Below are 15,472 nucleotides of genomic sequence, written 5' to 3'. Positions count from 1 at the left end.
TCCTGAAACACATGGGGGTGAGCCTTGTGGTGCACCTCAACTTTAAGGGTCCCAGCAGCAGCAGGCTTGGGATTCAGGGCCCTCCATGTCAGTGCTTCCTTTCTTCAGATCCAGTGTCCAAAAGGACTGGGACACGCCCACACCAGGAATGGTGGTCACAGATGTTGAAGACATCTGCTCAGGCCAATTCTAAGACACCTTCCCCTACCCTCTAAACCAAATAAAAATCCCTCCAAGTAAGGTGCTGGGAATACCTCCTGCCTGGAAGCATGCCCCCGCCCCTCTCTTCCCAAGGAGCTGGTGGCAAGAGTAAATGGGAGCTTTCTAGGCATCCTGGGAGAGGATGCCTGGATCAGAGGAGGGGTTTCCAATCTTAGGAGGCAGGAAGGGGTTGGGGCATATCCATCACAGCAGAGAGAGGAAAAGAGGCACCACCAATCCCTGCAATGTTCCTGTGTAGGCAGAGTCAAACCCAGAGCTTCCTCCCATCAAGTGCCTTCCCCTGTATCCCTTCCTCCCGCTGGAGCTGATCTGGTCTCACCAACTCACTTTTCAGTGGGGTCTGATTGTGGCTTTGAAATCCCACAGCACAGTCCTCGGCACCTAGGTGGGCACCCCCAGAGCTGGGTAATAGAGCCAAGACTTCAGCTCCAGAGGCATCAGACTCTGCTCCTTGAATCTCAGTAACCTTGGCAAAGGTGTCCCCCAGCCTCACTCTAACCTGGGGCTTTGCCCTCTTGGAGAAGCTGACTGTGTGATTTGGGGGTGGCTGGGTTGGAGGGGCTCTGACTACATTTCACAAGAAAAGGCAGGAAAAGAGTTCCCCCAGCTCAATCACATGAGGCCTGAGATTCAGCCAGAGCCTGGAAGCAGCGGTCACCCTGGTCCTGTTTGGCTACCCTGGAGCCCACCTGCTCAGCTGTGGGCAAGAAGCCACCAGCAGCTCCTCAGGGCTTTATCTTATACTGGGCTTCCTTCCCACCTGTGTCCCTGGCAGGCCAGCCCCACCACTCTGGCACCAAGGCTGAGTGGGGTTTGTGCCAGGGAGACAGGGCTGATAGCCTGACTTGACCAACCCTGCCACCCGGGCCTAGAGCTGAAAGGATGGAGGGACCCAGGTGGAAATTTGGAACTTTTATTAAATACTCATTCATCCATGTGCCACCACCACCCAGAGCAGGAAAAAAATTATCAAAATGGAATTAAAAAAAAACAAAACAAATCAAACCCAATCCCCAGCAGTCTATGTACAGGGCCACTCCCTGCCTCTCTGCCATAGAGAGGTTGGGGGGCAGCTGAGGAGTGGTGGGGGCTGGGCACCTTTTCTCCAGCCACAGGCCCCTGAGGAATTAATTGACTGTGGTGTCAGGAAGTCCCTGGTGCCAAGTAGCCAGGCATCTCAGCTGGCCTCCAGGGAGGTGGTTATTGCTGGGAGGGCAGGACAGGGCCTGCTCCACTGCTACTGGGCTGAAGAGCTGTCTGTGGCTCAACCCTACAGGGCCAGTCCCCATAGCAGCCCCAATCTCTACCTGAGAAGGGGAACAGACTGAGGGCCAGAAGGGTGTTCTTTAGGAGGACAGTGGGCGCCCAGCTGATTTTGAGAGGCGGGTGCCCTGGTGTAGCCTGGCTGTTGTCAGCTCCCGAGGATGATGAACTCCCCTGATTCCAGCTGCCTGGCCCCCCTCTTGGGCAGGGCCCCCATTCCCTTCAGTTAGGCAGTTTTCTTGCTGTCTTCTCACCCCAGAGACCTATGTGGCCACCTTCTATGTGTCAGCCACAGCCTGGGCCCTTGGGGGCAAGAGTGGCCATGCAGATGGCACTTCCTCCAGCATGGTGTGGGACCCAGCCCTCTTGGACTCAGCAGCCACTCTCCGACACTGTTGTCTCCAGGGTCACGGCCCCTTGCTGCATGGCCGCAGTGGCCACACTGATGGCCTCCTCTAAGGTCTGCTGTTCCTCCAGCTGTGGGGAAGGGGGTGCAGAAGGAAGGAGACAGTGAGACCCTCCCTGCTAGATTCCAGTGTTAGTAATATGTGGCCTACTTTTTTTTTTGACTCTCCCCCATCTACCCAGTGCCATACGCTGAGCACTTAGTAGGGCTCCAATAAACATGAAGTTCACGGATGAAGAGTCCTATTTGGCTAGGCATGGCCAGGGGGCCCTGGAATAGCCAGGGTCAGAGAGACCCGCTTGCTCACGGAGGAAGGACTGGCTGAAGAGAACCGTGGTGATCATCTACGTCAGCCTCCTTCATTTCCAGATGAAGAAACAGAGACACAAAATGATGAAGGGCTTGGACCACAGGTGGACTGCCATCGGAGTTATCCTGAAGGCCAGAAGAGGCTTCAACATTCTGCCTCAGCCAAGAGCGAGCCTGAGACAGATGCATGGATGCAGGAGGAAAGGGATCTGTCCTCTGAAATGGGCTCTTTTTGAGTCAGATGCCCTTCTCTTCAAGATCCTCATCTAATTCCCCTTTATTCCTTGTTGACTTCTCTGGCCGTGGGATCCCCTTTCCTCCCAGATCTCTACTCACCTGCACTGCAATGTGCGTTCCGTTGGCTGTGGCCAACAGTGCCACCTGTTGATGACGAAGAGATGCTACACTTGAGTCCTCAGCCACCACAGCCCCAGAGGTAATGATTGTGACCTGAAAAACAAAAGGAGGTCTTCCATTCCACCTGCAGTATACTCTCCCTCCCCACAATCCAAATAAACATCCCTCCAATTAAGGTGCTGGGAACAACCCAGAAGAGAATGGATAAAACCGTATGGGTCAGATTAATTAGCCTGAGGCTCAGAGCTAAGTAAGGCTGGGTTTCCTCCCAACTTAGAGCCCAGTTTAATTTAGGGATTTTGAATCACAGAAGGACAGAGCTGTAAAAAATTCCAGAGATATTTTAATCCCCTCACTTGAAAATGGACAGAAGTCCATGGAAAAGTGATTTGCCTAAGGTTGCACAACAAATCAGGGTTGAATTGAGATTTAGAAAGTGTCTCTTGACCTCCATTCAACTGCTTTTAAAGGTAAGAGCTGCTCATGGCCCAGGAACTGTGGGGAAGACCCCTTCTTTTGTGGGGAATCTTTGTCCTGGTAAGAAGACTTGACTAGTTTAGGCTGCACTTTAATGCCCGCCCCATGGAAAGGAATGACAAAATAAGAAACCCCAAGCAAACCGCCTGGTCATACAGGCTGCGTCTGGGTGCCATCGGCGCTGACCATGGTGACTGTATGTGTGCCAGATGTGGCCAGGTCGGCATCAGGACTGGGGATGGTGAGGGTGGTGCTGCCGTGCTGGGTGACCATACTGATGGCACTCCCCAGGGCCTGCAGGTCTTCCGGGGACAGGCTGACCTGCCAACAGGAGGGGAAGATGAGTTGGCAGTGTCAGTGGAGGGTTGTCTGAAAGTCCCTAAGGAAGATATACCTGCTCTCCCAGACAAGGTCAGCTTATTAGTTTCATGTCACAGTGGTGGAAGGGATGGGTGACAGGCAAACAAAATGGGTCCAAGGTTGCAAAGAGAGGCCACACTAGAAGAATTCCACTGACTACTTCTATTTATCACCACTTTGCCTCTGGGCCCTGTTGTATCCAGCTCAGGGTCGCCACCTGATTGTGTCCTAACAACTCTAGAAAGCACAGATGTACTTTCTAGCAAGGGTACGGACAAGGGTCAGGTTATATAGCTGGCTAGTACACTAGTAGGACCAGACCCCAGGCTTTCAGACCCCATACCATGTTCTGGCTGCTATATGAACATGCCTCTCTTGAGAAGGACATCCCATGTCCTGTTCAGATGAATAGGACCTGTCAGCCTCCAAGTAAAGAGAGAAACTACTAACTGTGCTCCAGAAGCCCCAGAGACTGAGCTGGAAGCACAGGAGGAGGAGAGGCTGTGCTGCAAGATGTGGTCTCCTCAGCCTCAGCCTCTGAAGTCTATAAAACTTAAACAAGAAGCTGGGTGGCAGTGGGGCTGTCAGAACTTCAGGGCTCCCAGAGTCCCCAGAGAGAGTGGAGAGTGCCAGCTAGTATGGCACCTCTGCCCTCCAGGGCCTGTACCTGCTGGGCACCATCCTGAGTGATCAGAGCCACCTGGGGGGCCCCATCTTCTTCAGTCACCATCGCCACCTGGGCTGGGATGTCATCACTCTCTTCCTTCACCTCCGAAAGGTAAGCTATCCGGGGTCGTTTGGGTGGCGGACTCTCCTCTGCTGCAGAGGCGGCTGGGAGAGGAGAGCCAAGGCTGACATCTGCTACCAGATGCCATGGGGAGGCCTGGCTTGTCCCCACTCTCACCCTCTGCCCACTCCCCTTACCCTCAAGTTGCTGCTGCTCATAGAGGGCCTGCTCGCTCTCCTCCGTGGCCTCCAGCTCGCCGTGGGCACTGCGCTTGTGCATGGCCAAGGTGGAGGTCTGCCGGTAGGTCTTGCCGCAGGTGCTGCAGGTGTAGGGCTTGCAGTGTGTGTGCACCACGTGGTGCTTATACAAGCTCGAGTACTCGGTGAAGCGTTTCCCGCAGCCTGGCACCGTGCAAACGTATGGCTTCTCCCCTGGGGACACTGGGCTGTGAGGGGGGTGGGAACTGGGGCTGGCAAGGGGGAGACTAAGGGGACAGGGGTGAGGGACAGGGTTGGTGAAGGGAGAGCCAGAGGGAGGGAGAGGGACTGAGACCTGAGACTCTGAATGGACAGGGTTGGGGAAGATGGCCAGTGGAACACAGAGAGGACACGGGTGTTGAACCACTGAATCCAGAGACAAGGCGGAAAGGAAACGGGGGACAGGGCAAGGCTGGGGCTAGTAAAGGGGCTGGTAGGGGGCACTGGGGCTTATAAGGTTGAGGGTGGGAGGTTGAGAATGGTGAACAGCAGAGGCAAGAGACAAGGATGACTGAAGTATCAGTTGTGATGGGAAAGAGGGGACACACATGCTGAGACACAACACAGAAAGCTGGATGAGGGGCATAACACTGGGGAGGGTGAGGATACACAGGAGTCATGCACGGCGGATAAGGTGAGGAGTTGAAGGTGACAGTTCACTCTGCTTCTTCCCCATCATTCCTGACCCTGGCCTCTTTTCAGGAGTTCAGTCAGAGTTGGAGAACTCAGGGTGGGTGTAGAGGGGTGGTAGGGAGCTGAGGGACCCCAGAGAGGACTGGCAATACCTTTCAGATTGGACCTAACTGGAAATTGAGGAATTACTCACTGCAAGCAGAGTTGTTCTGGGGATACCCTACCCCCAGACCAGCATGGAATGGCTGGCACAGAAGGGTTCTGGGCTGGGAGTTGGGAATGTGTCTTAGATGGGAAGCCTACAGAAGAGGGGTTGGGGCCTGAGTGAGGGTAGTCCTCGCATGCCAGCTAGCCCACCTGTGTGGATGCGCACGTGATTCTTATAGTTGGTGGCGCTGGTGAAGCCGCGGCCACAGTGGGGCTCCGGGCAGGTGTAGGGCCTCTCGCCTGTGTGGGTGCGCACATGTACCTTGCGGATGTTAGACGTGGTGAAGGAGCGGCCACAGCCCTCAAAAGGGCACCGGAACGGACGTTCACCTATGCAAATGGTGGGATGTGAGGAGGGGTGTGGGAAAGAGGGCCATGCTGGAGCAAGCTGGGGATGGCACTGGGCTCCAGGTCTAAGTCTGAAAGGCAAGCTGAATTCCTTTTGCCCAGGGAATGGGGTTGGAGTGGGCAGGGCCCAGCATACCAGTGTGGGTACGGACATGCTTCTGCAGGTCTCCTGAGGTCTTGAAGGCCTTGCTGCACAGCTCCTCTGGGCACTTGTATGGTTTCTCACCAGTGTGGGTACGAACGTGGCTCTTCAGTCCATAGCCTGTCCATATGTGGCAGGCAGGGGGTGAGATGAGCACCCAGTGGGGTCTCATCCTCCACCGTCCACCTCATGCACAGGCTCTCCACCTCCTTTGGCTCAAGAAGCCCATGTCTGCCTCTATCCCACCCCTGCCCTGGGCAGGGGCTGGAAAAGCCCACTCTGCCCTGCTTCCCTCTCCAGGGGCAGTTGGAGCCATACCAGAACATGAGCATGAAAAGAAACTTAGAGAACTCATGGCTAAAGGTACTAGTTTCACAGAGGGGAAAATAAGCCCAGAGAGATGCAATGGCCCACCCAATAATCCACAGCTGGTTGGCATCAGAGCTGACACAAGAGGCTGGGTCTCTCCACCAACCCTCCAGGCTCCTTCTGCTGGCCTGAACCATGCTGCCTTTCACTCCCGTAACAAGGTTTCCTCCAGAGAGAGCACCCTGCAAGTCAGAGTACTCTGACGGTAGTTTCTCCAGGAAAGCAGCCTGGTGTTGGGTTCCCTTCAGAGAGGTCCCAAACAGAACTAGAACCCTCCACCCTCAACTGGAAGCAGCCCACCAGGCAGGTTACCTGTGGCAAAGGCCTTTCCACAGCTGGGGAAGTCACATCTGTATGGACGGTCACCTGTATGAGCTCGTTCATGCACCTGTGAGGACAAGCAATCACATAATTCAGAGGAGCAAGGGTATGACCAGGGCTCTTTGGTTTTCTTTAGGACCCTGATTCTCTTCCCTCCTGTACCATTCATGTGTGTCAAGCGCTCTGTGCTGGCATTCCTGTGTACCCTCATTTCTTCCCTCCAGCAACTTGAGGGCAGGGACCAATTCCAATCAAAGCAGAAAGGTAGAATTACAGCCTGGAAGGGAAGACTGCAGAGCTGACGGCTGTCTGCCAGCAACCTTACCTTTAAGTGATGAGCGGTGGTGTAGAGACGCCCACAGCCCTTGTAGCCACAGCGGAATGCTCTGTCTCCAACTTGCTGCCCTTTTCCATTATGGGGAATCTGGCTGTCATGAAGTACCTGGGGGAAAAGTCTTGAGATCCCTATATGTATTGTCCCCAGTGAAGAAGGTGGGACACAGGGCCCTGCTGGCAGCTTAAGACCCAACAGGCAGGGTTAAACCTGTCAGGGGCCTCTGGGGCAGAAGAACATAACTAGACGGACAAGGAACAGATGCTGGGGCATGCTACAGAAGAAATAGGGTGGGCATGGGGAGTCACCACCCATCTCTGATGGGATAAAGGGAGACCTACAGGTCATAGTGGCTGTGACGGCTATTGAAGAAAGACTATCACATAGACAGCTAGGTAAGGTGAAAAGGGAGGTTGTCTGAATGGCCATGCTTGAACTGGACCAAGTGCTAGAAACCCTCCTTCTAAGCACACACACCTAGGAGCCTGCAACTCTCAAGACCTCCATCTTCTGATGGGAGGGGTCCCCTTCCTCCTGGCACGAAACTAGTGCTTAAAAGTACATAAACAAGGGGGCTTGCTGTGGAGATGAGCTCACCTAGGTTCATCTGATAGGACATGGGGCCCAGAGTGAGGTGGCCACGACCAGAAGCACCCAGGGGAGTGCTGCAGTTTCCACCAGAAATGTCAGCTCTAATGACAGCATCCAGCTGACAAGTCCTCCCCTTTTGTCTCCTCTTCTGGGATATTGCTAAAGCCACCCATCTCACACCAGCCTCTGGATGCAGGGAGCCCTTATTGCTCTTCTGCTTTCCTGGGCAGGGTCCTGGTGGGACTGTCCCTTAGTCTTTCTTTCTAGAATGCTTCAGAATCACACTCTGGTCTTTCCAGGAGCTCCTGAAACTGAACTCTACAAGTTACAGTGAGCAGGGGACAGAAGGGTGAGGCCAAATTCATGGCAAGGTCTGTCTAGTTAGGCTCCAGCTCAGAGGCTCAAGCAGCTGAGAGCTTCACGGACACTTAAACAGCTTCTGGGTAGAGGGTAGGGTCAGAGGTGGCCTGACCTGCTTGGCGGGCTAACCCACACAGGCACTTGGATTTCATTCCATGTCTCAGTAGCTCCTGGGGTAATCACGGGAATCAAGTGACATCAGGGATGGAAGTGACCTCTGAGATCATCTGGTCCCATCTCATCATATTAGGAATAAGCTGAGGTCTAGGAGAGGAGGGACTCACCCAAGTTTGGACTAGGTAGCGGTAGAGCAAGCATAGATCTCAGGGCTCATGATTTAAATAAAACCCACTTCTCTTTACATCAACATCGAGTCTCAAATTTGGTCTCTAAGATATACCTCAGGGAACCGGGGTGGGAGTGAATGTAGCCTGCTGTAAAGTTTTGTGACTTTTTTTTTTTTTTTTTTTTTTTTTAGATAGGGTCTCCCTCTGTTGCCCAGGCTGGAGTGCAGTGGGACAATCTCAGCTCATTGCAATCACCGCCTCCTGATCCTCCCACCTCCGCTTCCCAGTAGCTGGGACCACAGGTGCGCACCACCATGCCCAGCTAATTTGTTTTTGTATTTTTTTGTAGAGATGAGGTTTCGCCATGTTGCCCAGACTGGTCTCAAACTCCTGGACTCAAGCAATCCACCTGCCTCAGCCTCCCAAAGTGCTGGGATTACAGGCGTGAGCCTCTGCACCCGGCCTGTGCTTCATTTTGAAAAGACATGAGGACTTCCTTTTTTCCTCCATCATTCAGTCACACTGGTTTCATTATAAATAAAAAACCTCCCCCATCTTCGGGTAAAACTGCTGGAAGGAAGGAACGTGCAGGAAGCCCTGGCACATCCAGCCTGAGGCTCTGTAGTCATTCCAGGAAGGGAACACCCTGGTTTGGAAAGCTCAGAGATGTCTGTACCCTTTTCCCCACATGCAGGACCATGGTTTCGGCAGAAAGAACTTGGACTGACTGGTATTTGCAGAGCCAGGACCCTTTTCCTTTCCAGCTGAGCTACTGTGTGGGCCTCATAATCCAGGAATCCCAGCTGTTCTGTTGCACATGCCCTTGTCATAGCCCACTGAGGTTAATTTTCCAAATGACTGAGTCACAGAGAAGAAATAAATACAATTACCTCAGTGGACTAGAAAGCTAATACAAGTCACTGGCAGGGCTTTCCCAGCTAGTGCAGAGGATTACTACAGCAGCCAAAGTGAAGCTGGGCCTAACTCCCCAGCATAAGGATGCCACTGTTTCTTATGGCAGCTTTCCCTCTGCAAAGACAGCGTAAACAAAAGTGAGCGTAAACAGCTGTCAGCGGCCAGGCCAGGCTGTGTTGCACGCCCTAGACAATGATGTGTGACAGGTGAGTTGGGGGAGCTGGGGTGGAGGGGCAAAGGGAATATCCCACATGGTGCCCAAGCACAGGGCTGCCCTTGTCCTCTTGAGAGGTGAAGTTCTGGCAGGGCCAAAAGGCAGTGCGCAGGCCAGGCCCGGTTGTCTAGAGTGACAGACTGTGTCACGCTGTGCGTGCTCACCTTGCTGGCATACTGCTCCAGGGCCACCACTGTGTCTGCACTGAAGCCCTCATCATCCTCTGCTGCCAGGTCCTCCAAGCCCACCTCTGTCTGTACGGCCAGGATGGTGCTGTCCGATGGCACAGCCACAGGGTGGTGAATGTAGGCAGTGGAGCCATCTTCCAGTTGGACGGCTTCCAGGGTGCTGGGGTCATAGCCTTCTGCAGGGAACACGCGGTTAGCCCTGATGCCACACAAGGGGAAGAGATACAGCTGGGACCCTAGCTTTAAGTTAATGAGAGATACATATACCAAGGAGGGTTTCAACATCCAATTTCTCATGGCCCTTCACTTTGTGATTCACTCTTGCTGGCCCTCCTTCTGCGGCTGTCTCACCTAAGGATGAGGTCTCCTGTGGTACACTAAATGGGAACTCACAAGCTCCTTGAGGACCTGACAGGGGCCCATCATCATTTTGGCTTAGGTGACCACAATAGCCTCCTGACCAGTCGCTCCTCACCCCCTCTAGTTCCCTCCAGGCAGCACAACATCCAGAGGGATCTTTGCGGGACACAAATGTGACCATGTCACTTAACTGCCTCAACAGTTTAAATGCTTCCCACTGGTCTCAGGATAAAGACCAAAATCCTCACCCTGACACTCAAACCCAGAGTGCACCAGCCCTGTCTTTCTCTCTCCAGTTTCCTCCTGCTAATTCTGCCTTCACTCCCAGGGCTCTAGCTCCTAGCAGTTCCTGGAATGTGCTGTTCTTTCTTCCCCCCAGCTCTAGGCCTGCACATGCTATTCCTTCTGCCTGAAGTACTGAACCCTCCCTGCCATCCCTCTTCCCCCAGCTAAGTCTACCTCATTCTTTACCTCTCAGCTCAAGCATCACTACCTCAGAGAAGCCCTCCCTGAGCCTGATCTCTGTTTGTAATGATCAGTTCATCACTGATGGCTTGTTTCACTTCTGTTTCCCCCTCTAGACTCTAGGAGAGCGGGGACTGTGTCTGACTTTGTTCTGTCTTGTATACTGCACACCTAACACAACGCCAGGCATGCAACAGTCACTCAAGAAACCACCTGCGGAAGGAATAAATTGTTATTCTTCAGCACCTTAGGAGCTTCATTCTAAAATATTAGTTTTTTTTCCTGGTCTTGGATGATATCCTCGGGTCCTATTTAAAGCCCTAAGACTTTGTGGCTGTGCTGGAGCCAAGGCCACCATCAAAGTCCACGTCACTGATCTCCAAGGCTCACCTCCCAGTTGCAGACATAGCTGCTTCTGTGGTCTGCACCAGGGAAGGTGGGCAAGGCTGCTAATCCAGGTGAGCATGTATGTACCATGGAGATGACAGCTCCCATGTCTATACCCCAGTTGTGTGCCATCCCATCCTCCAGTCCTGCCACCCCATCCTCCAGTCCTGCCTCCCATCCTTCCCCGAGTTGTGATGATGGTGACCCTACCTCTGGGTGTGCGGTGTATGTAAGCCATGCTGCCATCTTCCAGCTGCACAGGCTGACCATCCTCAAAGGAGAGAGCTTCTGTAACGAGAGCAATGCCTGCCTTTCCCTGGAGCTCAGTGCCATGGAGGGGTCCCTTGGTGGGGGCTGTCAGGCTTCCCTCGACAAGGCATGGTGTGTTGGGGTGCCCTCACCTTTCTGTACCGTCACCTGGTGAATGTATGCGGTGGTCCCATCCTCGAGCTGGATCACCTGCCCTTCAAGAAGCTTCTCTCCTGTTAAGAGTGGAAATGGAGAGAAATGGGCCAGGACCAGAAGAGGGCTAAGAAACGCCTGCCTGTTTTTAGCTGAGGCTTATTTGAGTCTCTAGGCACGAGCCTGCAGGTCTAAGCATGGGTAACATCTTCCTTGTTCCCTTGCTCTGTCTCCCTGGGCCTGGGCCTTGAGACACTAAGGGTGAAGACACTTGCCTTGCCGGAACCCATCACCTCCCAACAGATTCCCTTCCAGTTACTAACAGGAGGAATAACTTCACTTATTATTCTACCCATGCCCAGCCAAGTGGAAACTTCCAACCTAATAGTAAGTTGCTGAGACTTGAACTAATGGCCCTTAAACCTGGATGAGCCCCAATGGGTCAAAATTCAGATATAGCTCAAACTAACAAAATCAAAACATATCCCCTCATCCCTCACTATGACAGTGTGCTAAGACCAGGAGCCCCTGTGAAGGCAGGCTATATAGCTTAATGGTTAAAAACAATAGACTCTGGAACCAGGCCAGGCCTCCAGAGTTTGAATTCCAGCTCTACCTCTTAACAGCTGTGTGACCTTGGACAGCTTATTTAACTAACCTCTCTGTGCCTCAGTTTCCTTTTCTTAAAATGGGGATTGAAAACGGTGTCTCTTATAGGGTTGCTGTTAGGGTTAAATGAGTTAACGAATATAAAAAACTGGGAAGAGTGCCAGGTATATATGGTCAGCCCTCAATAAATCCTAGCTTTTATTATAAGCCCAATATGCATTTTAGAAGAAATGGAAAGTAAAGCAATAGAGAACTATGTGAGCACAACTATTATGCTATTATGTGTCCATGAAGGTCTTATTCCACTGCCACTGTTGAGTAATGATTCCTTCATTGACCTCTCATTTTTCATTTCAATTTTCTAGTAAAAAATTAGATCACCTAAGGCAACACAACAAGCAGCATAAAAATTAACAAGCCTCCAGATTTCCTAAGATATTACTCTTCTTTTACCTTACTGGAAAGCACTTCTAATAAGGCTCTTGAAATTAGAACTAGACGACCCTTCCTTGTGTCCAGTGAGTCTGACAGAGGGGGAAGGAAGAAGAGAAATGAGAAAGGAAAGAAAGGGAGATTGAAGAGTTAATGATGGTCAGATTCGGTGGCTCATGCCTATAATCCCAACACTTTGGGAGGCCAAGGCGGGTGGATCGCTTGAGCTCAGGAGTTTGAGACCAGCCTGAGCTATGTGACAAAACCCTGTCTCTACAAAAAACACAAAAATTAACTGGGTGTAGTAGTGCATGCCTGTGGTCCCAGTTACTCGGGAGGCTGAGGTGGGAGGATTGCTTGAGCCCAGGAGGCAGAAGTTGCAGTAAGCTGTGATTATGCCACTGCAGTCCAGCCTGGGTGACAGAGTAAGACCCTGTCTGAAAAAAATAAAAAATAAATAAATAAAAAGGCTGGGCACGGTGGCTTACATCTGTAATCCCAGCACTTTGGGAGGCCAAGGCGAGCAGATCACCTGAGGTCAGGAGTTTGAGACCAGCCTAACCAACATGGTGAAACCCTGTCTCTACTAAAAATACAAAAAAATTAGCTGGGTGCGGAGGCAGGTACCTGTCGTCCCAGCTACTTGGAAGGCTGAGGCAGGAGAATCACTTGAACCTGGGAGGCGGAGGTTGCAGTGAGCTGAGATTGTACCACTGCACTCTAGCCTGGGTGACAGAGTGAGGTCCTGTCTCAAAAAGAAAAAACAAAAAAGTTAGGCTGGGTGTGGTGGCTCACACCTATAATCCCAGCACTTTGGGAGGCTGAGGCAGGCGGATAACCTGAGGTCGGGAGTTCGAGACCAGTCTAGCCAACATCATGAAACCGTGTCTCTACTAAAAATACAAAAAAATTAACCAGGCGTGATGGCACATGCCTATAGTCCCAGCTACTCGGGAGGCTGAGGCAGGAGAATCGCTTGAACCCGGGAGGCGAAGGTTGCAGTGAGCCGAGATCACGCCACTGCACTCCAGCCTGGGCTACAGGGTGAGACTCCGTCTCAAAAAAAAAGGAAGAAAAAATAAAAAAAAAGTTAATGACAAGTGATTTGTCCTTTCCTTAGAAGATTGAGGTTTAGGAAACTGAGCGCTCAGGTGGGAAAGACAGTTACTTCCAGCCCAAGTCTCTGCTGACATCTCCCCTTTAGAGGAATCCCCAAACTTGCTCCCAAACTGAGTCTTCTTGGGGTCAGTAACTAACAGTCCTACAACTAACCAAAGGCAGGTAAGGTGGAGATAAAGGTAAGAAATAGGAAAGGCAGCTGAGATGGGGGGAAGATGAACCCATTTTCTTCCCTCCCACCCACAGAGCAGTAGGCTACCCTCATTTTAACAATTTATCTGTCCTGGCAAGGGCATCAGTACTTGGGGTTCTGAAAGCATCAGCAAGCTACGGCCAGCAGAGTGGGTACTGCTTCAAGGTAGAAAACAAAATGTTGAGAAGAGTTGTCTGAAGAAAAAACTTAGCCTACTATTTCCTCAAACAACCAGAGACTACAATGGAGAGAGGCAGTGGGGAGAACAGCTGACTGACAAGGGCCTCATATCCCATTACAGAGAGGTGACCCATACGCCCCAGTTTGCCTGGAACAGTCCTAGTGCATTTATTAATAGCACATTCTTCCACTTTTAAAATGCTGGGTTTGAATAATACATTTTATACTCATCCTAATTAAAGATAAGTCTTACAATTTTAGGGCTTCCAGCAGACAGAGACAAAAATGCCTCAGTCAAAAGCTTCAGAGGAGAAGTCAGAGAAGCCTTTCAGGAAAGCGTGGTTCTGGTCTCTGAAGGAGAGCTCTACCCTGAGCAGAGGGAAAATCTGTTGTGAGTGTGTGTTTGCATATGTGTGTGTGTAAGTGCACACTGCAACACTACAGAGTGGGCAAAGAACAGCCAGGAAGACTGACAGAATAAAGAAATACGTAAGAAGGATAGATATAAGGAAAGAGTGGCTCTCTCAGGTCAGGTGTGGTCACTTGCTTTTTATTCATTCGTTTGACCATTAATTCTCAGTGGAAGACTTGAGGCACGGGAACTAACTGGGTCCAAGGAGTAAACACAACCCTAGCTAGAGTTCTAAGTTCTTCCATCCCATGGAGACTGCACTGGAGGGGCAAGACCTGGAGTGGGAAGTCTGCAAACAGAGAGTTTTGGGCTTCAAAAGTATTCTAGAGAAGTTGCGTTCTCAAGAAGATGAAGCCAACAAGAACCCACGTCACAGACAGCTCTTAACAAGAAACCTTTCCAGAAGGGACCCCCACACACTGTCATATGGAAAGTGCTTAGTGATGAGATTAAGGGGCCTCCTTAGTCATCATCAGGAAACAGACAACTTAAAATGAAGTCAATAAACAACTTATCTGTAAACTTAGGAGCAGAAATATATTCTGAGAGTGTGTTGAAATAAACGAGGGCAATGTTGCAATGACAGTGCTTCATGAGGACAGTGACAATCATGGAGTCCAGAAAACGCCAAATGAAGAGTAGGAACAAGGCAGTATTTGCCTTGTTCAAGGTGCTGTCCAAGGAAGACACGAATGCTATCTGGCTGCCTGAGAACACTGGCAAGAAAGGAAAAGTGTCCCTGGCCTGCAGGCCTTGCCCTAAACACTTTATTCTGACTCCACACCTACCTTGATTTTAAGTACCTTCAGTGTAAGGGTAGAATTGCCAGATAAAATACAGGATGCCCAGGTAAATCTGAATTTCAGATAAACACTTTTTTTTTTTTTTAGAACTTGGTATTATTATTTTAGTATTTTATAGTATTTAACACCCCCTACTTTTTTTTTTTAGATGGGGTCTTGCTGTTGTCTAGGCTGACCTCAAACTTCTGGCCTCAAGAGATCCTCCCATCTGAACCTCCCAAGTAGCTGAGACTACAGGTGCATGCCACCAAGCCCAGCTTAATCCCACATTTATATATGTCTATCCCTTATAAGGGGTATATGTATGTCCCTAGTATGTAGTATACATACGTCCCTACAACATTTGGGATGTATGTATCCTACAAGAGTATTCATTGTTACGTCCAATTCAAATTTAACTACATGTCCTATATTTTCAATTCTGGCATCCCCTAGTGGGGATTAGGGCATGAGATCTCTGCTTGGGTGTTCCTCTCTGAATCAGGAAGAGTATCTTTTTTTTTTTTTTTTTTTTTTTTTTAAGAGATGGGATCTTGCTCTGTCACCTAGGCTGGTGTGCAGTGGTGCAGTGATAGTTCACTGAACCCTCAAACTCCTGGGTTTCAGTGATCCTTCTACCTCAGCCTCCTGAATAGCTGGGACTAAAGGTGCATGCTGCTGCACCCAGATTATTATTTTTATTATTTTTTTTTAGAGACAGAGTCTTGCTATGTTGCCCAGGCTGGTCTCCAATTCCTGGCCTCAAGTGATCTTTCCATCTCAGCCTTCTGAGTGCTGGGATTATAGACATGAGCCACTATGCCTGGCTTAAAAGAGCATCTTG

General features: G+C 50.9%; 1 protein-coding gene across 9 annotated transcripts in view; it reads right to left on the bottom strand.

Moving 5' to 3' along the window:
- Window positions 1–1,121: 1,121 nt before the first annotated feature.
- The window catches only part of ZNF76 (zinc finger protein 76), a 36,789-nt gene continuing 22,438 nt past the window's right edge, over window positions 1,122–15,472 (bottom strand). For 2 of the 9 annotated variants that reach the window (XR_010157692.1, XR_010157691.1), the window contains exons 3-14: window positions 10,901–10,981; window positions 10,710–10,787; window positions 9,264–9,463; window positions 6,724–6,840; window positions 6,390–6,465; window positions 5,703–5,828; window positions 5,369–5,548; window positions 4,319–4,552; window positions 4,062–4,225; window positions 3,178–3,355; window positions 2,537–2,650; window positions 1,122–1,962 (exon numbers count right to left, since the gene is read on the bottom strand). Coding sequence is in view for 7 of the 9 variants with exons in the window: in XM_016955299.4 (XP_016810788.1) it covers window positions 1,858–1,962; window positions 2,537–2,650; window positions 3,191–3,355; window positions 4,062–4,225; window positions 4,319–4,552; window positions 5,369–5,548; window positions 5,703–5,828; window positions 6,390–6,465; window positions 6,724–6,840; window positions 9,264–9,463; window positions 10,710–10,787; window positions 10,901–10,981 (1,640 nt within the window). In the remaining 2 variants the exon portion in view is untranslated. The remainder of the gene's footprint in view (window positions 1,963–2,536; window positions 2,651–3,177; window positions 3,356–4,061; window positions 4,226–4,318; window positions 4,553–5,368; window positions 5,549–5,702; window positions 5,829–6,389; window positions 6,466–6,723; window positions 6,841–9,263; window positions 9,464–10,709; window positions 10,788–10,900; window positions 10,982–15,472) is intronic. The other 7 variants (XM_016955299.4, XM_016955298.4, XM_054685717.2 and 4 more) reach the window with 4 other exon arrangements.

Source organism: Pan troglodytes, chromosome 5 (genome assembly GCF_028858775.2).
Source record: "Pan troglodytes isolate AG18354 chromosome 5, NHGRI_mPanTro3-v2.0_pri, whole genome shotgun sequence".
Classification (NCBI taxonomy): Eukaryota; Metazoa; Chordata; class Mammalia; order Primates; family Hominidae; genus Pan; species Pan troglodytes.
Note: the sequence above shows the minus strand (reverse complement) of the source record. Positions and strands in the feature narration are given on the sequence as shown.